Here is a 27,231-nt window from a genome sequence, read left to right as displayed (position 1 = left end):
TAGGACTTTTTCAGATGCTTGGCACAGCCTTGGGTCAAAACTGTCTCAAAATAGCTATCAGATACACAAAGAGGTGGAGCTGTGAAGAGAGTGGAGTAGGCATCTCCCACAGTGCTTTGCAGTCTGAGCATGAAAGTTTCCTGATGGACCGTGTAGTGTGAAAATGCAGGAGAACCACTAGATTGCATTGTGGGCAGTTCTGAAAATGCTCACTAGTGACAGTCCTTGCTTTCAGCTTGTTCTTCACTGTACTACTCCAGCCCCCCCAAAGCTGCTTCCCTCCACACATCTATGCTATTATTCATGGGAAACACAAATTTATGTAGCTGTGTCAACATACAAGTGGTCTTGGTACCACCCCGAAGTTGTGACAACATAGTGGAACAAAAGCTTTTCGGTTTTCAGTGGCCTTACATACTCACAGACACTATAAAGCAGAAGTAGTTTGTCTTATCAGGGAGCTCATATGAACAAAATTAAGTATGTGTTTGTAGGAGATGGTAGATAAAGCTGTTTACCTGTCTGTATGTTTGCAAGTATGGAAAACCACATAGGTGTTTAAAATGTAGAGAAGGGGGACGAGGGGACATAAAACTCATTACTTGAAATCAGAAATACTTGCAGTCTGGTTGTACAGTTTTATGTAATTTTTCAGATGCTTTTGGATGTGCTGAAACATTGCAACTATTTCTGCTGCCTCCAGCATGAATAAAATTTGAACTTACGAGCATATGTTTAAGCTGACTCTAGAATTAGCTTTCTCTATGTGTCTGGTTCTATCTACTTACAACTAATGAAAATATCTCCTCTCCTAAGGTTCTAAAAGTGTTACTGGGGAATTGTAGGAGACACAGTCTAATGTTTGAGAAATCCTTTCCATTGCCTGTAAGAAGCTTTTCTGTGAGGCTTAGTCTTGGACTGTATTTTGTTTAATCCTCCTCCATGCCTGTAGCTTACAAAATCTTACATGGGTCTGGTGATGGAAGACACCCATACAGTCCATATGGCATTTGTCTATCTGGCAACACAGAAATAAACATTACCACTGGTTTCTATTGTGGCTCAGAAACTTTTTGCTCTAGGTATGTTTAATGAGTGAAATCTATATGGCTGAAAGAGACGAGGGGAAATGTTTCCAACATTTCCTGGCTCAGACAGTTGTTAGAGCAATTTCAGTGAATGTCAGCTCTGCTATTGCATGATAATGGAGTTCAGACTTGTGTGGGAGCAGCTTTATGCCAATGCTGAGGTATTTCAAAATGCTACCCAACTTATCTGAAGCTCAAGACACATATATTATTTTAGGGATACCTTGATAATTTCCAATAGGTTCAGTCATCAGTGGTTTAAGTAAATGCTGTGTTCAGTGCTTCAGCTCCATGTTGATTTTCAAGTGGTAGGATGGTCTAGTGGAGGGAGCAACTGATGAAGTTCTCCTTTTGAAGGAGGGTTCCTTATCCGCTTGTTAGTGGAGATTGAGACCTATTCCATTCTGGCATGCCCTTGCAACATGGGCTGCATTCTGGCAGCCTTGTGTTCATCTTGCATGAGATGCCTTTGTGTTTCTTTATGTGTAGCTGTTCTGAAGGTAGCATGCACTGCAGGCAAAAGTTTGAGTAAGCTTTGAGTATGTTTTCAGAAGAATGGTTTAGCATCAGCTTATGCTGTTTGGATCTGCCACTATGAAATGCCACAGGGTTGAGCTGGCTGCCTGGAGGTTGGGCTGGGGAACAGGCCATGCTGGTGCTGCAGGAGGAGGATTTGTGAATTGAGATATACCTTTACTGAGAACAGAATGTATGAACATAACTCATACATTATATATGTGTCTTTCTGTTGCTGTAGAGGATATTACTTCATTTTCTAACTGAAATCCAAAGGCTGGATATTGTGCATTCTGTAGGCTTTGCCTAGCACGCTGCTATAAGGCGTGTACCAGTGTCATATCTTAAGCAGAACTGAAAATGCAGAGAAAACCCCATGGGGTTTAGAGCCTCAACATTTCCCATCTGTCAGTTCTCCTTAAAGTTTATCATGTATCTCTTTTTACTTCTCTCTTTGCTTTTTATAAAATCCATTTTCAATACCTCAGTTATTTGGAGAAGCTACCTGCCCATTGAGGGTAACACTCTGACACCGTGCTGCAGGTTCCATGAGAGCAACAGGGCCAGACAGAGCCCCAGGAAGAAGGGACTGCATCTATCTGGCTGGTATCCACACCATGCCGAGAAGGGCCGAGAGTTTTGGGGCTGTAGGTGCAGCTGGCAGCCACTTCACACTGCAGAGATGTGGCCCAGGTCAGGAGAGAGCTGGGGAGAGCAGGCAGCCTCATCTGGAATTGATGGAAGTCCAGTTTGAAACTGCACGTGAGTGAGCAAACAAATTTGTTTGAGAGCTGTCAGACTGAAGCTTTCTGTTTGGTTGTACTGTGGGTTTGAGAGAGGGCTGGAAGGTTGGACAGGAACACAGCAGTCTGCCACCAAAGCTTAACAGATTGCAGCCTGCAAAGAGACAACCAGAGCCCAGCTGGTGAAAATGCCACCTGGTTCCCAGCTCCTGGGAGTGCTCAGGGCTGTAGAAAAAGGCCTGGAAGAGGCTGAAAGCTGAGAAATCACATGGGAACTTGTTCCTTGGTCCATGCTAAGTCTGTATGAAGGGCCAGAGAGCTCAAGGACCTGAAACCCAGGCCACATCTCCAGGGAGGCTGTAACTTAAAATTAGTATGAAGAGACTTGAGCTGGAGATGGCCCAGGAGAGAGGCAGGAAGCATCACTGTTGTACAGACAGGAGCTGGAAGAAAATGCTCACTTGAGAATTTAAAATACTCAGAACTAAGTTGAGCTAAAGATGCAGAAGGAACTGTTACCGATATTTCTCTCTAAGGCTTTCAGAAGAGCCTCGTGCCTGCTGCATGACATGGGAAAGTGGAAAAGACTGAAATGCAAACCTCAGCTACTGCAGTGTCTGCAGAACGCTTTGGACACATCTCTGTAAGGCTGTAAGTCGGCATGAAGTTGAAGGAATTCTTGTGACATGACTTTGAAATAACCACCGAATACTGTCACCTCAGCTTGAGGGTGATGAAGAGAGGAGGTGATAGCACCTAGCAAAAGGCAGCTGCCAGCCCGCAGAGATACTGAAGGAAATAGGTCACAGGGGAAGGGGTTGAACTGTCATGCACTTTCTAGAGCTGGAACAACTACATGCTACCTGTCCCTTGAAGGGAGAGGCATAAAAAGGGCTGCATGGATGCTGCTGAACAGGGTGAAGAATATGCAGTGTGTAGCTGCTGTCCTAGAAGGGGGATTGAAGATCAGGATTTATGGAAAAGCTTTATTTCAAAGAAAGCTTGCTTTGTCAAGAAAAGGTTTTAGTTCTGAAGAGGTCAAACACCTCTAAGGGATATGCTGTAAGGGAGAGAAAAGGAGTTTCAGCTGCAGTGAAACAGGACATAAAAACATGTACTGTACAGCCAAGAGTTGGTCAGATAAAATCCCCCATATGTGAAATTAGTGTGAGAGATGTCAGCAGCTGGGCCAGGCAGGAGATGGAGGCAGCAGGGCTGTCAGAAACTGTCAGGAATCTTAACAAGCAAGTATCATATCACCCAGTGGTCCTTGCAGGCAGGTCCTGGCTTCTGAACGAGACCCGAGCTGCTGAAACAATGCAGGGGAATCTTGAGCACCCATGACCGCTGTGCAGCTCCACAGCTAGGGAACAACATTTCTTCTTTTCCAGCAATTCCCTTGGCCCTTGTGCCTAGAAACATGCAGAAACCCGGCCAAAATAGATGCTACATGTTGCATTTTGATTGATTTCCTGATGTTCTTTCAGCAGCACTGGACAAATTACATTTTTAAAATGTAGGAATGACTGATTTGGTTACAGGGGGCAAGGACCAATCATAAATTCAACTGGTCAGCTGTTGACCTTGTTATCTAATTAATTTCATAAACTGCTCAATTGTCTTAAAGCTGTTTAGGTTTCTCATCCCATTACTGTGCCTCGCGGAACAGATTCAGTCTCAATCTCCTCAGTGATTAAATACATTCTAATTTCAGCCTAATTGTATTTCTAAGTATTTCTAACTACTAAACTTCCATTTTGTTCTGTCAGTCATTGAACATAGGCGATGTAGTCATCTGTCCCATTTTATTTTTTCACATTTATGGAAGTCATGCCATGGCAGGCCCTTGTTCTCTGAGTTCAGGAAGATGCATTTTTCAGTCTCACGACTCAGGTTCTTGGTTCCTGCAAACAACCTCTGAGCTGCCTTTCACCAAACCCTCTGTGAGTGAGCCACTCCTGAACACCGATGATCACAATTGCAGATAATATTCTGGATGAAAACCTGACAGTGCTTTCCACAGTAACATTAATATTTTATGTTCCTTAAACTCTTATATTCCATGAACAGATTCTAGTCTCAGAGTGCCTCATTTCTTCTTCTGTTTAATGCTTTCAGAAATTTATCCTTGGTTTAGGGCTGGTGGAGGAATGATTCTCTGCTCTGGCATTTTGACAAGAAACTTTTAAAAGCTAGTCTGAGTTTCATTTGGTTTTCTCCTGAAGAATATCTCTTTTTATTTTTTATTTTTTTATAAATTGAAAGGAATGCTTCAGTTTAAGAAAACTTCAATTTTCTATTCAAATAATAGATGTAAGAGGAATTTTAATGGCACTGAGATGCTGCGGGTGAATAGACACTTAACGGAACACTAAAAGAAAAAGGGGAAAATAAATGTTCCTAAAGTGATTGAAAAAAGTAGACTCAGAATGGTGAGATTTAGAGACAGTTTTTGCAGATTGTAACAGCTTGATCGTTATGTAAGATGCACAGAATCCTTGACAAAACAGGTTTTCTAGCATTGGCCAGCAAGCAGACGGAATTCATGTATGGGGGATAGCTGTGCTAGCTGTAATCGGCAAGTGCTTAATACTGGAGTGTGTCCATCTAGCATATTAGAACCATAGCTAAGAGAAGGTTACCTTAGTGGTTACCAGAAGGGGGAGAGGTCCCTCGTGGTACATAGAAATAGCCTTTCCTAAAGTGTTTAATTTTTCTTCCAAAATTTACGTGTCCTCTGGAAGCCTTGCTTAGGGAGCAAAGCGTGGTGTTTCATCTTCAGGTTACTGAGTATTAACAATTTTGTTGTATTCTTCGCTACTGTGGAGAATATTATAGATTGTAATATAACAATCACTTTTTAATTAGTGTGCCATTCATTCAGGCGCTAGAGATTCTAATTTATGGGAAGCAAGCCACTGTTATTACTCTGTGCCATGTTTGGTTAAGAAATCCTAACTAGAAAATGGCAAACTGGGGTGCTAGTGAAGAAGCAGCAGCTTGTGAGCTGCAGGAGCACTGTTCATCAGAGCTCTGTGGTAAATCTGACTATAAGCATATTTACACTCGTTATTTGGCAGAAACTGGTTTGCTCTTTCTGTTTTCGGATATTTCATGAGTACCTAAAGCTTCTCTCTTTGCTCGTTTTATACTGGCATGACAGCACAGGTGGTGTCCCTGCTACCTGTAGTTCAGCTGCATGACTGTCAACATTTTACAAGTGTAATAATAGCAGCAAAGAAAACAACAAGAGTGCACTGTGTTTACCTGAGAGCTTTGTCATGTTGCAAATAGAATTCTGTTCCTTAGAAATCTAAGTGCTGCTGAGAGATATTTCTAATTGCCACATGGAGCAGTGTGCGAGCCAGTCACTGTAAGGCAGTTAGATAGGGCAGGTGATTATCCTCAACACCTGAATGTGGCTGTGGGTGAAATGACCTACTGAATTCAAGTTTCCATCATTATTCTGAGCTGGTTTATTGGTGATAATAATATGTAACTAAACTTCATTTTCATTATTACTGTTAGGCCTAAATGGAAAAAAAATCTCATTTTAGTGAAAGTGCAATCTATCCTTTCTCTGATCCTTAGTCGTTTATTAACTTTGTTTAGCTTTCTGTAGGATGTACTTTCTGTACATATATAGAAACACAGTAATTACAATGAGAATTATACTGCATCATCAATTAAAAAAAAATGAAATGGAAGTATATGAAGAAAGGAAACCTTTCAGTGAGGACTAAACATATTTACATTATGAACCAAAAAGATGTATTCTTTTGTGTAAAAGGAATCTGATTAAGGTCAGCCTGTAAGCGGAAATGGTTGCAATTTGCAACTGAAAAACTGCACCACTGTCTGCACAAGAGATTAGAGCTGGCTTATTTTTATTCACATTTGGTCAACAGATGGTCCAACTGTTCTGTGGGCATTCTGGCAATGCAGAAGTCTGCACATCAATGACAAAAAACCCATCGTACGAATAAGGAAAATGTCAGTGGGCATCTTGGCAGAATGATTCTTCACAGCGTCAGCTTCTCAAGAAGCAGCATAGCTGGCTGACTTGCAAGGAGAAAACCCAGTAAAACATCATATTATTGCTAAATTAGCCAACACTATTCATTCTGATAAGACTGAACGAGCAGGAAGGCTGTGAGGCAGACATAGCTCCTATAAAGATAATGCTCCTGGCCTTTCGCCAGAGCAGTTAGCTAATATTTGCTGTCTCACTGGATTGTTACCTTAGAAATCATATAAAAAAGATGATATGCTGTGAATAATTCTTCTGCTCAATTGCATTTGCAGAGAATGGTGCGTAGAAGTCCCAGTTTCCCCAAGCACAGTAGAAATGAATAGCAGAAGGCAGTTTCCAGCCTGATGTGCCTAGGAATACTGGCTTTTTTCAAGGCTGCTGTTCTGATGTGCAGACTATCGGGCAATGTGCAAGGTGTTAGTCCTCTTCTCTTGCCTGCATGTCACCTCACACCTAGCCCACAGCACTGTTCCTTCCCAGGCCCTCTTCCAAGCTGGGCTGTTTTTCCAGCTACGTCTTCCAGACTGAGACAGCTTCAAAGGAAAAGAATAGAAAATGTGAAAATGTAGGTGAGGAGAGCTGTTGCTTCTGCACAGCTGAAGAAGTGCCAAAGGAGTGAGAATGTGGATGAGGGAGAAGCATGAGGAGCTGTAGCTGGATGACACTTTTCCAGCTTTTGTTTTGAAACCCAGCTTCTTCCTTGCTTTGTCCATCACTGCTGCTCTGACTTGGGATCTCTTTCCTCTTCTTACCCATACTCACAGAGGTGAAACCTGCTTCAGTCTCATGGACTGGGCTTGCAGTCACTCTTGTTGACATCCACTCTGCCCATAGGATTTAATTTAAGATCTACCTTGGTGGGCTTCACTAAGTGCCTACAGTGGTCCTGCTGTCTGAAGGAGCAGAATTCTTTCTGTTCAGGAGGGTTAGTGCTGTTCTCAGCCCTAACATGCTTGACAAATGAAGGAAGATCTAAGACAGCTTTTGATGGTTGCCATTAGCACGTTCCAAATTGAGAGTGCAAACATTCCTTTCACCGATGGAACTGAGGTTGATCATGTTTTCCTGAGATGGTAATACCAGATTGTAGGCACTCTTGCTTTTTACATCCCTTTGAAAGGGCAAAGAGGTGAATGTATTGAGCAGCTGTGCCTCCATAAACAAATGTACTGGCACACAGTGCTGCACCTATCACAGAGAGCAAATACTGGTAATGTATTTGACAATCTGTCTAAATTGCACGAAGTTGACAATTGGCTAGAAATTCAGCAGTTCTTTTTGGATCTGACTGATTTTGTTCCTAAATGACAGTAATTTTATCATGTTGTTTCATTCTAGTGTTGACAAGGTGAGCTTGTTGCTGATACTTGTTTTTAATTTTTGTAACTGAGCTACAGTAGGATTTTAACAATGCATCTAATTACTGCGCATATTCAAAGATAAAAGAGTGCTCTTAATGTGTTATTCATAACATGGAGTATGAGAACATTATAAGGCCAGGATTTCCTTTAAATATTAATTTCATGGTACCCATGGATGCGTTTGGCTCTTGTAAAGAACAAAAACACAGAATGCAGCTCTAAATTTTGTTCCATGTAGTTGACTTATATAAATATTTTCATTCTCTAGAATGGAGGAAACAGTGAGAAATCTACTACAGAGCCAAGGATCCCCAGGCCAGAATGGAGAAGGAACTGTCAATATCATGAAGGCATATCAGGTATTAGTGACTTACTACCTATTTTCTTATGATATATGAGTTCATAAAAAAAAATCTTACTGCTGAGATAAATGCGTTGGGCACTGTTTCATCTGTTTGTAACAAGTACTTCTAAATGGTTGCAGTTACCATCTACATTTTTCCAGATGTTCTCTCAACATAGTCGAAGGCTTTTTGTTTTTATTGACAATATTATCTGCAGTTGTTATTTTTCACAGTTCACAGGGGACAGTGAAACTAGTTCTGAAGACTTTCTTAAGGTGCATATAGTTTTAAATAATGTATTCCAGCATCTCTAAAAGACATAGATGCTTTTGACAGCTTGACCTTCACATTAGGAGCTCATATTCTTACTGAGTTTGAGGTTTCCGTATCAGGCTGCATAATTTCTTACTGCTTGTGGTAGGTGCACTTTATTAGCCTCACTTGGGGTAGAGGGAAAGTGTCTCAAGACAGATTTTAAGATAGCAATGACTTCAGAGCTTTTTGTATGGAACTAGGTCAGTTTATGCTGTTTATGAGAAAGGAGAGTTTTATACTTTTCTAGTGTACTGCTGTGTTCTGGAAGCAGTGAACCTGAGGTGGTGGGAAGCCTCTGATGGTGGAAAGTCTCTGGAAACAGGAATGATCTGCAGCCCAGCTAATCAGATATTATGCAGAACACTTCTTTTAAAAAGCACTCAATGAAGGCAGTTCTGTACTTTATCTTTTTAAACAAAATAAGCATTTCTTATAAAGATATAAAATGCTGAAATAATGTGTGAAAGTCTGTAAAAGGTACCAAACCTTCTGATAAGACACTTTTCAAAAGGTTTAGTTAACTTCCTTTCGTACAACAGAAGGTACAAAAACACAGCCATATAGCTAAACAGAAATGTATATTAAAAAGTATTTATTGCTGTAATTGAATTTTCATTTTAAGCTAGGATTGAAGAGAAAAAGAATCTTTTTAAGTTAACCTTCCAAAATAATCAATTTTCCTTGGTAAAATGATAGCCTGTAAAATTTAATTTCAGGATGAATTAAACTTTTTGTTGAACTCATAATATAGAACATTGTGCTTTCAGAAACTGGTTGTGAAAGCATCTGTATTTTACTTGCTACCCTTCTGGAATGTGCAGCCAAAACTCAGTTCCCTTCTCTCAGTTGAGTTCCCTGCTCACTCCTGCCACTGTACAGTGGGTATTCTGAGGTGGGCTTGTTTTCATTCTACCCTGGGTAGCTTCCTTGTTTGTCTGTTTATAACATACACTGTTTATGAAATATTTTATTACCAGCTTTTTTATGCAATGTTTAACCTTGAAAACCACAGTAAGGTGATGCTGCAATTAGATTTTAATTTCTTTGGGTTTTGTTTTTGAACTTTCAACGGGAAAGGAAGAAAACGATTTCTATTTAGTCGAGATGAGGTGTTTTCTAGTTTTCTTTGGGGGCTAACAGCAGAAAAAGCTGAGTGATCTTTTTGAAATTAGAAGTGTCATGCTCGTGATGGTGTTCTAGAGAGGAGTTGAACTGATCTTTCCAATTTCAATATTTGTATATTTCTTTGTAAGTTTTCCTTTGTGTTTTATTTGCGTTATAGTTTTTGAAAAGAGAAAGAATTTCTGTTTTTGTCCTTTTTTTTTCTTTATTTGGGGCACAGACATTTGTTCTCTCCTGCCAGTCAGAAGAATGGCACCATGGTGTGTTTAGTGTAAAATCTCACGTGCTTATTTTCAGCCTATAACAAGAAAAAGTTTTGCCCAGTTTGCAACATGAACAGCAATTCATTGTTTCCCTTCAGCTCTCGCAAACAGCCCCCTCCACCAAGCACACTGCTCTCTAATATTTTTTCCCTTCTTTCTGGAGATGAGGTTTTCTTTGTAGCTACTAGGTAGTAGTCAGGGCTCATTCCGCAGACCAGAGTTAGATGCAGTAAAGCTAAAAACCTTCCAGGACCCAGTTACTCTAGAATTGTTTTTAATCTTGTGCCTGGCATTGCATAGCAATGTCCTTCTGTTCCTGTTCTTGTTCTTGGAGAGGTTTTACTGCTTATTTTAATTTTACTCATGGTAACTATGTCAGCTTGTACTTTATCAATTCTCACAGCATTTTATTGCAAGTATGTGGTTTTCTTTGCTTATGAATTCCTTTTCCTAAGTCATGACTCAAAACAATGCTTTTTCCTTTCCTGAAGGAATAGCTCATCTGCTGCATCATGTACCAGTCTGTGATGAGTAAAATAGGTAAAAATGTGGATCATATCCATATGCATTGTGGTTTTTCTGAATATATCTTTGAATTATTCATCCTTACATTCCTTTTGTTTCAATTTTGTGACAATGAGTTTGTTTTCTGAGAATTTCAAGTAATGGCTCAATTCAGTGCATTTCAGCTCTCAAACTGCTTTGTAGGCTACAAATAGGTACGTTTGCTGTATGGTTGTTACTCAGTGATGAGGTAAAAACTATGCAGTGAGTTAAGCAAGAATCACGTGTAATAAAAGCTAATGCCTGAAATACTCATCAGAACAGATAGTTGGCAGAACATCTATGATCTTATGTGAGAAACGTATTAATAAAGCATTGTAAAAATAATTAACATATTACTGAAATCAACTGTGGAAATAATGAACAGTAATCTAAATGTATGGTGAATTCTGCTGCAAATACTGATTCCAAGTTTGGCAAGAGGCACCACTATTGTGGTAGAAACTTTTCATTTATATATTTTTCAAATATGCCTGGACAATTTTTTAATGTATTTATAAGGGAAATGGAAATAGAACTTGAATATACAGCCTAGGAGAAGTTTCTTTATACCCTGATGTTTTCAGTTTTTCTGGGGAACATGATAACCATATTATCATCCTATATTACGAAGTAAAGTGTAGATGTGAGCTAACGCAGGAAAAAAAGACTTATTTGACATGAATTGCAAATGGTATATATATATATACATATCTTCTTATAAAAATACATTACTCACTGAATCTGTGAATGCTACCACTGTTTTTAAAGCCATTCTATATAATCATGCAGTTACCTTGTAGAAAGTATTCTGAATCATACCTGTTCTCTGTAATAAGTATGATATGATCTTCACTCAGTATTCTTGACAATCAGATTTTAGTGCTGTTTCACAGCCATGTATTTTGTAACAAATGAGGACGTGCCAGGAGATCTCCATTGCGACTCACCAGCATATGTCCCATCTTATTTGACACCATGCTAAGTTAGCTGTAGTGTGTGTATTCTGCTCAAATTAATGACTGAATACATCTGTGCAATAAATGCTTTTGATCTATTGACCATTGTCTACATATTTGTTTTTTACAAATCTAATTATAGTTCTGGGATTTATGAAATTGAGTTCTTATTATAATATCAATAAGCCTGACTCCAGAGTAAATATTGTTGCTAATGAACATTAAATGTTGCATAGTGATCACGTTAGAAGAATGATAATAAGTTAGAGCCTAGAGTGTACAGTATTATTGCAATATTGTGTCATGTCTTGTCAGGATCCTTACTTTTAGCAAAATATTCCAACCCCTTTCATAGAGCTAGCTGCCCTACGGGAATTTAATTTGCTGGACTTACAGATGAATGATGTGATTTCTTTAGGGTAAATGATTGTAGAAGCACGATTGTAAATAAAATTCTCTGTTACCATTTTGCATACTAATAGGATAGGGAACATTTATAATGGATGCTCACATAAATGTAGATACCAGTACTTGTGATTTGAATTGATGTAAACCATCATGCTTCTTGCCTAAGTGTTTATTTGACTAAAAGGTTCTAGTGTATGAGCTTTTATGATGTTCCAAAGAGGTATCATCCAACTACAAGTAAGACTAAGATAGGCCAAACCAATACCTTACACATTGCTATTACTGTCATTCAAGCACTTTATTTTAAGGGAAAGTGATCCCCAGAAATAATTGTGAGCAGTACTTCAATCCAAAAAGCTTAAACAAGCACCACTGCAGACTTTTCTTCCTAAGTTTGTGACCTGATATCAAAAACTAGAGTCTCTTCCCTGCTTGATCACTTTGCCAAATACCTAGAGTCTTACCTGGTTACAGATTACTCAATGTCTTTCAGATTTTCTTTGAACTCCTTTTTCTGTCAGTGTACAGTAATCAAAATAGATGAAGAAGAGTGTTTGTTGTAAGTTCATGATTTGTTACAATTCTGGAATTGTCAAGATGTGCAGTAAAGCTCAGGACAGACCTGGCGTCAGAAAGAAAGGACAATCTGCCATTTCAAGCACTGTGTTCAAGAGATTAGATTTTGATTTTTCCTTCCTAATTAGATTTTTCCTTCGTCACAGATGACTGTTTCCTTGAGCAAATACACTTTATTTTTTTGCTGTTGTTTTGATTTTTTTTTTACCTTATACTATAAGAAGATGGTAACATACCTCTTTACTCTCAGGTACATTTAAGATGACATCAGTGTGTATGAACTGCTGTTTCTGATAACAGGAGCAGTTATAGTACAGAGCTAGATAATGAGTAGAAAAAGATAAAAGTAAAAAAAGACTTTTTGTATTTTGGTAGACTTGAAAAAAGGCATATTTCTCCCAAACGATTTTGCTCAGCATACTATACACTATTACTATACTTCTAATGGAAAATGAATCAATTTCAAGTGAAGCTATCCTGTCTTGTATTAGAAAATGTGGAGGAGAATTTTTGCTGCGAGGAAATGAGTACTCATGACTGAAGCCTTTGGAACATTTTCTGAGTCCCACTGTGCTTCTGTGCTGTGGGGAGCACATTCTTTCCCCTGGTGGGAACTGACATCCTGGCTTACACAGCTTGAAACCCATCCTCATCTAACATCATAGGCCCCATCATCCCTGAGCATCTGTGCCAGGGAATTTGTTGAGGAAAATGATCCCATTCTGAGGTCAGTGCTGTTGAGCCATCACCAAGCAGTCTGGTTGAAAGAATGGGGATTATGGGTAACCTTAATAGTAGAATGCTTATGGTTTCTTTGGCTCTGGATGTGACTGAGAACAGGAGCTTGAGTCCTTCCACATCTTTCTGATAGTGGTAAGTGTCCTTTCTCATTTTTTGTCCCTCTGTCCATTTTTGCACCCATCAGACTAAATTCTCTAAATGGTAGCAGAAAGTTTGAACAATTGTAGCCTAGGAATTCAGAGGGACTCTTAAAGCCAAATCAGAGCTGGCTGGGTGGTGGTTATGATCTTTTCTTTACTTGAGAGGGATGACATTTGGTAAGTAACTTCAGAAGTGAATTCTTAGGTTTCAATGTTAGAAGAATGGCACACATGGCCCCACAGAGGACATCTGTCCCATTTGCAGGACATCACCACCAAGTTAGTAATCTGTTTGCATTGCAGCTTCACTGGAGTGGCTTTGTGCTCAAGGAAGTTCAGGTCCATTTTCTGCCTTCTTGCTGGATATAAATATGTGTCCACGTTCCTGCCTTAGCTACAAGTAGGAAAGGAGATTTATGAAGACTTGCCAAGACTCTTGACACTGATAACTTCAGTACAAAGATAAAATAATGTCAATTCTAAAAGACCTTTGTCTCTCACTTGTGAAGTCTGGAGTGTTCTGCTAGTTGCTTTCTGCAGTAGGTATCTGTGAGGTTTGACTACCTGAATGATGCAGGCGTATTTCAGGGGGCAGTGTTGGCCAGATCAATCCGATTTCTTGTCTGTGTTTTGTGAGAATCAAATGTGGAACAGTTGTGGCTGTCACTTCAAACTTGGACAGACGTTGGTGTCAACAGCTCTATCATGAGAAGAAAAACTGTATCTGTTGCAATATCATTTTATCTTTACACAAAATTATGCAAGTTTAATGTTCAAGCCACTGATACGTGACATTTTATAGAAGGGACATGATCTTGAATTAAAAAAAAGGCACTAGTTGAATCCCCTGGTTGAAATCCACATAGGATTTTTAATGCTAACTTCTACTTCAGAGAGGAAATATATCCTTAAAATTAAACTCACATCTCTGGGTTGGAAGTGCACACAGGAGACTGCATCAACCAGATCCCCTCATCTACGTAGGAAAATATTACAAGGCAAAGCCTGTCAGTTTTGTGTCTCCCAGGGAAGGACTGAAGTGGAGCCACCAACACTCTTGGGAGCTCCATTAGAAATGCTGGACATCAGGAACACAAGCATCTGCTCTTGTGCTGCTCTTCCATACAGAGAAATTCAGGACTAGCTCTGTAACAAGTAATTCCTTACAGGCTTTTTCTTCTGGTGGCTTTCCACCAGTGTGCAGAGATTCTGTTAAATATTTGTTCCCATATTTAAAGAATTTGAGGTTGGACTCTTGTCCCCTAAGGAGAGCGATGTGCTCCTCAGACACTGTTAAAAATTACAGTTTTATCATAAGAAACTTGTGTGCAAATAGTTTTCCCTTTTTGATCATTTGTAATACAGCAAGAAAGCAGTGGAATTATGTTTAGTGCAATGAAGTCTCCTAACTGAAACTTGCAATTTTTGTCCCTCTGTTTCTCAGAAAACAAGCTGCTCTTGCCTTCCCAGGATTTTCTGTATATCTATAAAAACAAGTAGTGAAGATGACGGCTCTGATGATTCTCTTATGTATTATAATTATTGTAATTCTCCACTTAAGATTTGTCTTGACAATATAGTTTATTTTTATCTTCTGCTGTATCTTTCCTCTAGATCTTTTTTTTTTTTAATGAGTGCACAAAAATCTGCCCATATATATTACCTGAACCCTATACGTATGAACTAGGCTTAACAGAAATTCACAGACACTCAGATGTGTACAGAAACAAGATGATGAGGTGATTCACAGCCTGACAGATGAAGATCATCCTAAGATGTACAGGGACTTCTCATTTATGCACAACATATTGCCTGAAGCCTGAATCTTTCCCTTAATGGTGTTGTCGTTTTCCTTTTCTTAGTTCATAGGCTATATGGGGGAGAAGATGGGGTAGACATTGTAGTAACCTCTTGCAGTTTATAGCAGCCATGTTTTCAGATAATCTTTCTGCTGTTTGGAGAGGTGCCAAGTTCTTTGAATACGAAGGCCAGTTTGTTGGCTTGCTGCAGCATGCCTGCCATGGCACCCAATGCTACTTCAGCCCAGTTCTGATTCTGAACAGAGCAGTGGAATCTCCATGGAATTCTTTTCAGCTTCCATCTGGCAGCTGCTTTTAGAGCTCCCAGGTCTGAGGTTTGTCTCCTGGCTCTTGACCAAAAGATTTTAATGAGAGAGTCTGGCCTGTCCCAGGCCTGTCAGGAGCCATGTCAAATTGCAGAAGTGTTTTGTTGACCAAACACTGCATTGCCCATTCTGGTCTGTTGAGCAAGAGGATCTAGCCAGTGATAAGAACCATCTTTATCTCTCAAATTCTGAGTAAGAATAATGAATAAGAAATATTATTTACATCAACCGTTTGAATTCCAGTTTGTGTTCCTTGGTATTCCAAGACTGATGGTCAAGTCATAGGATGGTTTGGATTAGTAGGGGCCATAAGCCCATCCAGTTCCAACTCTCTACCATAGCAGGAACACCTTCTACTAGACCAGACTGCCCAAATCCCATCCAACCTAGCCTTAAGCACCTCCAGGGATGGAGCATCCACAGCTTCTCTGGACAACCTGTTCCAGAACCTTACCACACTCATAGTGAAGAACTTCCTCCTAATATCTAATTAAACCTACCCTCTTTTAGTTTAAAACTGTTGTCTCTTGTCCTGTCACTTTACTCCCTTATAAAGAATCATTCTGTAGTTTTCCTGTAGGTTCACTTTAGATGATGGAAGGCTGCAATTAGGTCTTCTGAGTGACATCTCCTCAGTCTGACTTCATAGGAGAGGTGGTCCAGTCCTCTGATGATCCTCGTGGCCTCCTTTGTACCTGCTCCAGCACCTCCATATCTTATTTTGTGATGGTGGCCCCAGGCCTGGTTACAGTACTCCAGATGGGGCCTCACAAAGGCAGAGCCAAGGGGAACAATAACCTCCCTCTCCCTACTGGCCACCTCTCCTTTGATGCTGCCCAGGATACAGTTGTCTATCTTGGCCAAAGTGCACATTATCTTTGAAGATTATTTAAATGTAAGAATGCACGTAACAGTATACCAGTACAGATATGTTTATTCTGGAAATGATTTGCACTACTGATAAGAAAATATTCATTTGTTTGCTTTGTGTTGTGTTTTGTTTTTTATTTCAGTTTAATATATTTGATGTTATCAGTGATAACACACTTGAAAAGTTTGAGTTTTAATGCACAGGTCACTTCTTAGATCAGCTTCAGTACTTGTGCTCATGGTGAGAACTAGTCAGTTAATATATTGCTCTCCTCCTAAAGCATCAGTAAATACTCATCTTCAGATACATTCTTCAGAGCAACTTTGTGATATTCCCAAAAGAAACCACCTGCAGAAAACTGGATCAACAAGTATAAGTTCTTAGGAGAGTTTCTCATGGAAAAAAACACAAACCAACAACCAACAGCACTTTAACTGTTTCATTTCATTAAAAAGAGCTATTTGGCCTTCATCCAAGTAGTGAAAAGACATTATTAAAAACACAATGTCAAATTGTTGCAAAGGGAATAAAAATAGGCTTGTTTCTAGCTATTTTAATCCAGAGTAACTCTATTGGTTTAATTACGTAAAATTTACCAAATGAATTTTCGGAATAGTTTGGCTTGTTTGTACTTCAGTCAAGGATAGGTATTCTAATGCTGCCACTTCGGTCTAGTGTAGTTAGTTTAGTATTTACAGACACATTCAGGAAAGTTTAAATGCTGCATATAGATTTTCTGAGAAGAAAGATGGAAGATGATTACTTGAAGAGCAGTACTGATGAACCAATTAGTAAGGAGAGTACCTCCATAAAAAGTCTTTGTGCATATTCTCATAATATCACATACACACAAGGAAGAAACAGAAACAGCGTAGCTCTTGAAATACCTTTTTCTATGTCAGTGTCATTGCTATGGAATGTTGCTGAAGTGTTCCATTTTGAAAAGGTGATAGAAAACAAACACGCTGAGCAATGCCCATGCCTGAGGCCTGTCTTGCAAGAATCACCTCCAGAACTGTCACCAATTTTGACAGCTGAAGTGCCAGGGAAGAGAGTGATGCTGATATCGTGAGTGTCTGTTTACTGAAGTCGGGATGGTGTCAACAGCAATACTTGGCCACAAGTTAGAGTAGCTCACTTCAGTACCCCGGGCTGACTTTCAGATGGGGACCTCAGAACAGGAAACTCCATCTACTACCGATCTCCTAAGTTCACTTATTAGTGATTACTGTAAAGACTTTCTTAATTACAGTCCTCTTGAAATGAATGTTATCAAAAATACATATTTCTGATGCACAGAACAGCCAATGAAGGCACCATTGGGAGGTTTACTAATGTGACTACAGAACTGCTCAGTAGGGGCGATAGCCTGTAAGATTGAACATTTTGAGTGAAGAATATATAGAACATTTGGACTGATAAATGAGTGGTAGGAGGCTTATATCAGAAACATAAAGAAAGTACTTTGTTCTCTTTTCCATCACCCGTATTTAATCTAGGAAGTGTTATTGCTCACTATGTTAAATCTGTAAGTCAAATCCAGAGATGAAAAACAAAAACTTTTGTGTTTTTCCTGACAGTGGTAATGTTAAACTGTGAAGAATTTGGGATGATTCTGCAAAACATTCTGATATATGTGCATTCCATTCTTTTTCTTCAATTTTTGTCAGCTTCTCCTGAACAAGAACTATTAGGTAAACAAAAATGTATTATTACTGTATTTACTGATGTTGCATCTAAAGCAAAACTATGTTTTAGTCTGTGCTTCCACTGGGAGGAAATGAAACGAGAAAACAGCTGAATACATACATACAAGTGAAGTGGGTAAAAACAGAAGTCACGTTCATAGATTTATATGAGAAATCATACAGATCGCACTACCTAGTTGTGTGTAATTGTTTAAAATTTTAAATGGCTTGCTCAGTTACTTTTGTTTTTTTAGCCCTAGGTCACAGTGTTTGATTGCATCACTATTAGCAAATAAAACAAACTGAAAACAATATTGCAGATAGCCATATTCATGTCAAGTGATGTCAGTAGCTGGTCTTGTGCAGAGCATCTAGTGGGAGTCACTGTGAATTCATCACTCCTCTTTCTTATTGCTTTGACTTAAAGTACAATTGTCCTTTCTGTACTTAAGGTTTGACTAAATGAAGCAGGTTATAAAGCATCAGAATATACTGCAGAAGCGTCAGTGGTCATATATAAGAGGCACTGAGCCACATTTAGCAATTAATTATGAGAAAAGAAAAGATTATGTCAGGGAGAGAAAGGGGAGTAGGATGATAGTGAAAAACATTTTAAACCTTTTTGGAATTTTAAGTCAGTAGTCCTTGGAGCAATTGCTGCCTTTTTTCAGTTTATGCAGTCAAATTGTTTGAGCTCGTTGTGCATAGCTTGGGGCTGTTTTTTCGTGCAAGTACAAAGAAAGCCTCATCTACTATTTTTATCTACATTGACAGTCTGAACATTCTCGTTTCATATCGCTCACTTGCAGTGAAGAATAGTGCTGAACACTAGGAGGTCTGCAGTGAAATAACACTGAGAGTACATAATCTATGAATACATCAGGACTATAGGATGGCCTTGCAAGAAACAAAATTCAGAATTTATTATTATGTGCACAATTCTGTATATGGTTTTGTAAATTGTAGTTCAGGTTTGGAGGTTAACAGCATGCCTTTGTGATAGCAGGAAGGAGTATTAGAAGTGTAGAACTAAAGGAATCTACCTGGATTACCAAATTGAGTTAGTGAAACCCAAGACAAATGTACAGTACCTACTTATTTTAGAAAGGCCAGTGGAAGCTTCATGGGAAGTGCTAAATGGTTTGAAGTGTTGAACTAGTTAGCTTGGGTACTACATTGGCTGGCTGCTTGTTACCATTGACTACATAATCTCCTAATAATTGCAATGCAAAAAATGCTAAGTTTTTTCTCAAGTGTTTCTAAGCAGTCATAAGCACTGAGTTAATGCATTTTACATATATTTTTTTTCCTTGGGTGAAATGTGTGATTATTTGGAGAAATGCTGGCATTAATCACAATAATTTGAAATTGTAACCCTTGTGAAGTCAGATGCATACAATATACGATATATGAATACATATACATTTCAGAAGTTGAAGAATTAAGAGGAATTCAGAAGAAAAAAATTGACTCTAGCATCACAGTCTGACACTCTAAAAGGGAATAGGTAGTTTGAGAGTTCTTTACTGAATTGCATCCGAAGTGCTTCACTTCTGTGGAGGAATTTGTGTTAATCATATGAGCATGATCTTTAGCTTCTGTAAGTAAGGATGCCATTTCTAATTATTACTTGTCAGTTTCCAGACAAACAAGTCATCATCAAATGCTCATTGAGAAAATCAGCATCTCAAAGATCTTGATCTTTTTAAAATTCTTGTTTGGTTCAAGCAGAATTTTGTGACATGACCTTGCAAAAGATTGCTATTTATAATCGGTACTGTAGAGTACAGATTCATTTATAACATGGTATATTACTGTAGCCACTCGTCCAGTGAACTTTGCAGTATCTCTGATTCAAGATCCTCTCTGGATAACCTGACCATGTGTCAACCTTCATGTTAAAAAAAGATCACGATCGTGTTCTAACACGTTAAAAAATTGTTCTCATCATGAAATTTCCAAGAGGAGCCTTGCCTCTATCTCTGCTCCCTGCTATCACATGCTTTTCTATGCAGTTGTTTCCTGGGTTGTAATAGTGCACAAGGTCCTTCCTTCATCAGAGAAATGGAACTTTCCATTTCTCACACTGACAGCTATGGCATAGGCTGTGGTGCTTCCTTTTTCACATGTTCAGTGTGATCTTGTCTTGTGGTAGCTTTGTTAACAGTGTTAATGATTTCTGTTTTCTTAAAGGTTTCTAATTTGTATAGGTGGTTCCTGCACTGTAAAATCACAAATTAGGAATAATTGGAATGTAAGGTGCCTGAGGAGCTGTATGATCATTTCACATAATACGTTTGTTGTTACTCCAACAGAAGAGCCCTGATTCCAATTAGTGCCTAATCAATTTTTTCACTGTAAAAAAGAAAATCTAGAACAGATTTTTTCTGAGCTTTTTTTAATTATTATTATTCTTTGCATCATCATACTTTTAGCCTTCTTGTTTCGATATTTTTTAGGTACAAATTGAAATATTTTAAATGGTATTCATTTTTCCACCTTTGCATGTGTGTAATTCCTAAAATCAACTTAAGAATGATGAAAGGGGAGGAATGTCAAACCAAGATATTGCCAATGAAACTTAAAAGGTACAGTTTTGAGATTGCAGTGGGTAAGAAATTGCTGGCTAAGCATCCCTTTGACATTTGTCTGTTCCTTGAAAAGATGACATCTTGAAGGAAGGGCACTGAACTCAGGTCCCGGTGAGTAACGTTGTGTCCATAGGTTCAGCTTATTGCCTGTCTGGTAAAAAGGAGGAAGTGGTTTCTGAAATAACTAGTTTGATGTCTTTCATCTTTTTGCAAATTTCCTCGTGATCTTTCCTATCACTTTGGTCATTCCTTTATTTATAAACACTGGAAACACTTTCTTGTCTACTGCTCCCAAAGGCGGGCAGGACTGGCTTTAAATGTTTGTTTATATTCCTATGTGCTCTGGCAAAAATTATAATTTGGAATTTCTGCTCTCTTAATTTATTGTTCTTTTCTACTTCAACTAACCGGAAACCAACTTTCTAATGAGTCTCAGTCAGGTCGCTGCATTGTATGGCTTCATAGATCAGTGTCTTCAGTGATTTATATCTTCCCATTGATTCTAGAAAGCTTGCCATTTCCAGGATGCTGGCTGTGTTTTCATCTGTTGTTTTCTATTGACTGTAGGACCTGCAGTGTTTGATCAAAGGGTTCATCATCAGTATACTATTTTTTTGATTTATAGAGGAAACTGAGTATGTAGAAATAATGGTCAGGGTAGGATGTCATTTTAGATTTGCATGATACTGTTGGTTTCAGGAAAGCAACAGCAGTTTAAAGCAGTTTGAGAAGCTTCCACTAGACAGTAAGCTTCTCATTAATTTCAGTGGAAACAGGTCCACAGTGAGCAGCATAATCCTGGTTTCCTTTGAGGAAGATTTGATTATTTCATATTCTTATTGTCTCTGTTGACACAGAGTATTGGAGATATCAATGAAGCTTTACTGTAGAATTCTTATCAGGTTGTTCGTGTACTGGTATAGTCTTGAGTCTTGAATTCTGATTGCTCTGAGGAGATCAAGAGCTGGGTTCTGGTTTGTCTTTCATTGCTGTTATTTTTGCCTGTGCAACTCACTTCCAGAGCACAGTTTCCATCTGGAACCTTTTTGTAGAAATGAAACTGCATTGACCAGCAGGATAGCGCTTGCTCTGCCTTTGATGGACTTCTGACCTGAGAGTATATTGCTCTTCAGCTTGCAAATCCAGCCTGACTTTAATTGTTCAGTGTGTGAGGCATACAACAGAGATGTTTCAGAAGTTTCAAACCATGGTCTTTCTTCCAGTTAACACAAGCAGTGTGGGAATCTAGGGAAAAAAAGGAATAAGCTGTTCTGTCCCATTTTTTGCTACCTTCAGCATGCTTGCTGCAGAGCTTTGTGTAGGATCTGATCAACATCATGTAGGAGATGTAGGAGATATTTTCTCTTGGAAAATTCTCTCTCTGCCCCTCTCTTCCTCTTCCTTGCAGGCAGCTGTCTTTGACATTAGCAGGATTCTGTCATACTTGAAGCCTTTGTCATCTTCCCCTTTACTTTACTTGATTTTAAGCACAAATTATATTTATTCTACAGCTTTTTCAGATAGAGTTTGTGATACAAAGATGTGTGAGCTGTACTTACACACTGAAGCAGAGGTAACAGTGTTAAATATTTGGAGACACTGTAGTGCCACTACTGTGCAAAGTTCGTCAGATTTTGTAATTAGAAGATGAATGGATTACTTCCTTGGGTGATAGACATCAAGGCTGCACTCTGATTTAAGTTGCTTTACTCCCCTTCTGTGATGAAATATTACAGGCTGTACTTTTTTCTATCTCTTCTATGTATGCTATCCACATCCAGTACATGTCACTCTCTCTCCTAAAAATAACTGTTTGTGTTTGAAATACAACAAAGAGGTATCTATGTTAAATTAGGTTTTGAGTTCATTGAAATGCACTCATCAAGATAACTTGAAGAGAAAATGGTTTAATGGCTCTTTTATAGATGCTCTATCATTGTATCAGGGAATAGCAAGCAAGAATAAAACATGACTATACTTATGGATCCTTTGTGATCATGACAACAGTAATGCCTGTATACCTGATGGAATGGCTCTTTGAAGTAAACTTTTTGAGGCTCTGTGCCTCATGGTTTTTGTCAGAGTATTCAGTGACTGAGCCCGTAACTTTTAAAACTGATTCTTGATAAAAGTTTTAACACAGTAGTGGTTCATTTCTAAGCTAGCTGAGTTTTTAAAAAGACATGGTTAGACACGATTCATAGTGCTGATTAGTAATTCATTTGCGTTAATGGATTTTAATTAAGATAATGTTTTGCTGGTAACTCTCAAGGAGTTTTCAGATGTTTGCAGTTATTCAAATTCAGTTAAATTGGTTCTTCATGAAAATACATGTTTTTGTGCTTAGATTGAATTTTTGTTTTCTGCTTGTAGTCTTGATATTTTGCTTGCTCTTTCTCATTCTCTCTCTCAACAAAGATCTTTGATGCATAATTTATGGTGTTAGAGGGATTCAGTGTTCGAACTTAAGATTTTTATAGACGTCCTGTAAAACTAAACAGCCATAAAACAGCAGTAGCTAATAACACCCAGTCAGATTGTCCTATAATAAATGAGGGCACTTCTGAAAATTTTGCTGTCAGTTGTATATTAGTGTGAATCTTAAATCAGCATTTGGGTAGTAGTTTGGTTTTTAGCCCAATTTTAGTTTTAGCAACTCAAATATTAGCTCAAGATAAGGAAAACAGTCAAAAATATCAGCCATGATCTTTGCTTTTCCATAATAAACTGCTTTATATCTTGGTGTTTCCATTGAACAACAATATGTTCAATTTTCATTGCAACTTTTAAGGAAAATTTGAGTTATTGTATTAAAAAAAAGATGAGTTCCAAATTGTAAAAATCTAAAGTACGTGTAGTAGTCTATTTCTGCATACACTTCTGTTGAATTGGCCCAGCAGCATGCTTAATAAACCCTTCATGACTCCATTTAGTTAGTATGGTAAGTTGTAACTTGCTCTGTCTTTTTTTTTATTTGTATTCAAGGGAGATCTGAAGATACTTGTATAGTTAATTTCATTTCCTTGTGTGAGTAATGACATTTTAAAAAATTGTTTCAGGAAAAGCTGTCAGAAGACAGTAGGAAATGCAAAGAAGGCATGGAAAAAATTCACACAGCAGTAGATGAAGATTCAAGAAGTGAAAGCAACAGCCCTGAAGAGGAAAAAGAAAAGACAAAATTGCTGTTGGAGCGTTTGAAAGCTCTGGAGGTAAGAAATAAAACATTTTCACACATAAAAGCCCACTCTGCCCCCTGCCACATTCATTTATTCTAATCTTTCACAGCTCACCTATGCTCAAGTTAGGTTCTGTGGTCTTGAATACAACTTCAAGACTATGTTGATACTGGATGGGTGCATCTCTGAGGCAGGAGTCTTCATTGCAGCAGTCTGTCTGGGCTTACTAGCAGAGCTTTAAACTAGATTCAGCTGGGTAAGAGGTTCTATTTCTGAGTGACAGAGAAAAGCTAGAGAGCACTGCTACTTTAGGAAGCAATGGGGAAATACCTATGTATTTCTCAAAGAAATTAGGGAGGGCTGCTCTAAAGTTATTGTGTGTTCATTAGTCAGCTGAAATGCCTCTACATCAGTGCAGAGTGGGAAACAAGCAAGAGTTGGAAAACACAGTGCAATTACAAAATAATGATCACACAACTGGAATGCTGCAGTCAAGGGCTACAAGATCTTTAGAAGGGAGAGGCAAGGGAGCTGCTCCCTATGTTAAGAAGCTGATAGATTGTAAAGACCTGCCACTGAGAAACAGATTGAGATGCTGTGGTTAAAATCGGGGACTAAACCAGTGAAGGACTTCCGGAGGTCAGGATCAACTACAGGCTGCCTGATCAAAAGGAGTCTGTTGATAAGGCCCTCTTGCTTAAACTACAGGTGTCGTGCTCACAGGCTGTCATTTCAGCCACCTTGATGTCTGATGGGAAGGCAGTATGGCGGGCTGCAAATAATTCAAGAGACTCCTGAAGTGTGTTTAGAATAGTTTCCTGGTCCAAGTATTGGACAGACTACCTAGGAGAGAAGTATTACTAGATCCAGTGCTCACCAACACAGAGAAGGTCATTGAGAAGGTCTAGATTGGAAGCAGTCTGGACTGTCGTGATCACACTGTGGTTGAGTTTGTAATCACAAGGACTGTGGGCTTGGCAAAGAATAGAGTCAAGACCCTGAACTTCAGAAGACCAAACTTTGGTCTGTTTAAGGAATGGGATCCCCTGGGAAGCTAACACTATTGACAGAGGAATGGAGCAGCACTGGCAGCTCTTTGAAAGGCATCTTTCTGAGAGCACAAGAGCTCTCTGTCCCCTGGAATAAGAAATGAAGCAGCAGAGACAGGATGCCCACGTGGCTGAGTGAAGACCTGCTGGTCAAACTGAGAAGTAAGAAGGAAAAGTACAGACAGTTAAAGCAGGAGTGTGTTACCTGGGAGGAGTAAAGGGATGATGTCTGGACATGCAGAGTTGGAATCAAAAGACAGTGCACACCTGAAACTAAACTGGCAAAGGATGCAAAGAATAGCAAGTCCTCAACTGAAGGGAAGTTTTTCAGTAATGTCACAGCCTTTATCAGTTGTGGCAAATCGCCCAGATATATAACATAATATTACAGCCAGACAGAATCTAGACATGGAAGGTAAATTAACAGGTCCCCTCACTGATGTCAGTGTTGTGCAGAGGCTTGTTATAATTACTCAATGTAAAAATTATCTATCAAAGTAGAAAGATGAACTGCAGAACCATCACTAATTGTGGGCTAAGATAATTAAAACAAAAGGTTGTTAATTGTGTGTTGCTTAATGGAATATATTCTTGCACATTTTTTTTTTTGTCTTGAAGAATGTAAGTTCTGATGTCAAAGACCCTGTGGTTTATTAATCATTACATGTTTTCTAATTAGTCATATGCAATTAACAGTTTGAATTCTTCAGTATTTACAGAGTAATTACTCCAAATATTTTATTAATCTGTATAAAAAGGAAGGAAAAATTAATGTTTGCTAGTTCCTGTGAAGCAGATGTCAGAATCTTTAATCTTACTTTACATGATTAAATATTAATGTATGATCCAGAATTAATAGAATCAGTGAGGCTAGTTAAAGTACTTAGTAAAGTTTGTCTTCCATCTGTGCACTACAGAATCTGAGGAATGCCTATAAACAACATACTGAAAGAAAGTGAAAATATGGGATCTAATTCATTAACAGTTCTTCTTTCATTACTATCAGCAATTTAAAAAATCTTATAGAATCTCTTCATATTACTTTGTTTTTTATTCATTTGGTTTGGTTTTACTGTCCATTTGAGAAGTTTTACTCATGCCAGGATGTAGTATAGTCTGTAAGAGCATCCATCCTTCCACCCTTCTTATCTTACTTAGGGGATTTGACTCTTACAATAAGGGACTGTATATGTACATATGTATGTGAAGGTAGATTAGCTTGTTCATCTAGGGAAAAATGTGAGCAAGTGGGGTCATGTTTTTGTTCTTTGAGTCAGAAGTATGTTTATTTTTTTTTTCTCATTAATACTTTCCCTTGAGTATTCACATTCAAACAAGAAAGCAATGGTGTAAGTCCAAGCAAATTTTCAGTGAAAGAAAAGAAAAAAAGGAAAGCACTCTACCACTACAGAACTAAATGGATATTTTAGTCAGTATGTGCACAATATAGCAGATTTATGTTCTTTTCTTTTAAATACTTATATGGGCAAAAAAAGCTTCTGTTCCATGCGTAGAAGAATGTTTTTCTGTCCTTGTTGATTACTGCTTTGGTATATGAAGTGAGTGGTGGTTATCTTCAGGAATTTCTGTCAAGGTGAGGAAGACTGTAGTTGTCTTGGTCTGTTGGATATTGACTGGCAAACAGTCAGCTTGAAGTGGGAAACAGCTCAGCCTTCATTTTCAGAAAGAACTTTCTTTAAATGAATTCCTTATCAGTGGAGCTGTATTTAGAATTTATTTTCTTGTTCTTAGATGCTGTCAAATGTATCATCAAATAAATGTCTGTAGTACTTTTTAGCTTTTAACTTCTGTTTAACCTAGAAATTTTGTCACTGAACAATGAAAATCAGTATAATATAGTCTTGGTAGTCCTCCCAAGTGAGAGCCATCGTATACTTCGATAAGAAGTATATATGTATATTATTCCTGTAATCTTTTTCATTCTTTATTGTTTACAGCAAATTCTGTTTCTACTCTACTGACTGATAAGTACCATGTGTTTCTAATCAAATGAAACAGGTGACAAATAACAAATGGTTCATGCAGTCTTGCATGAATTCCATTTTATGTAGTTGAAATTAATTGTGATTTCCTGGATATCAGAACTCCTTTGTGCCTTCAGCAGTTTTAGTTGGCTGTTCATGAAATGCCATCTAATTTACTTCAGCAGGCTTGATCAAATGCCATAAAACTCTTACAAAGCAGAAAAAAAAATCCCTGATAACTTCTCTGTGTATTTGGAGTGCTTCAGAAACTGAAATTTTAACTAAGTATGGCAAATAACATGAATTCCTTTGTAGAATAACATCTTTTTCTTCTCTCATCTCTCACCAGGATAACTTTTTTTAATAAAAAATTTTTATACTTACAGTATTACTGGGAGAACCTTTTTCTAGCAAGAATAGATCACAGAGTTACAGTGAAGAGAGGAAAACTTTGGGAATGTTCTACATTTGAGAAACAGTATCTGTCCCCTGGGACAGTCTTCATTATTCAGTACTGATATGGGCTCTCTGCCTCAATTTAGCTTTAACTGACAGAAATACAGGCTGCCCAAGCACCTGCATAATTGCAAGTGA

At 38.4% G+C, this 27,231-nt stretch overlaps 1 protein-coding gene across 2 annotated transcripts in view; it reads left to right on the top strand.

Annotated features, from left to right (window-relative positions):
* NCKAP5 (NCK associated protein 5) overlaps positions 1 to 27,231 on the top strand; it is a 332,220-nt gene that overhangs the window by 199,398 nt on the left and 105,591 nt on the right. For both annotated transcript variants that reach the window (XM_065750319.1, XM_065750320.1), the window contains 2 exons: positions 8,010 to 8,100; positions 23,487 to 23,636. In XM_065750319.1, the coding sequence (XP_065606391.1) occupies positions 8,010 to 8,100; positions 23,487 to 23,636 (241 nt within the window). The remainder of the gene's footprint in view (positions 1 to 8,009; positions 8,101 to 23,486; positions 23,637 to 27,231) is intronic.

This window comes from Cyrtonyx montezumae, unplaced genomic scaffold (assembly GCF_038088225.1).
Source record: "Cyrtonyx montezumae isolate F1298 unplaced genomic scaffold, pur_monq_1.0 scaffold_7, whole genome shotgun sequence".
Lineage (NCBI taxonomy): Eukaryota > Metazoa > Chordata > Aves > Galliformes > Odontophoridae > Cyrtonyx > Cyrtonyx montezumae.
Note: the sequence above shows the minus strand (reverse complement) of the source record. Positions and strands in the feature narration are given on the sequence as shown.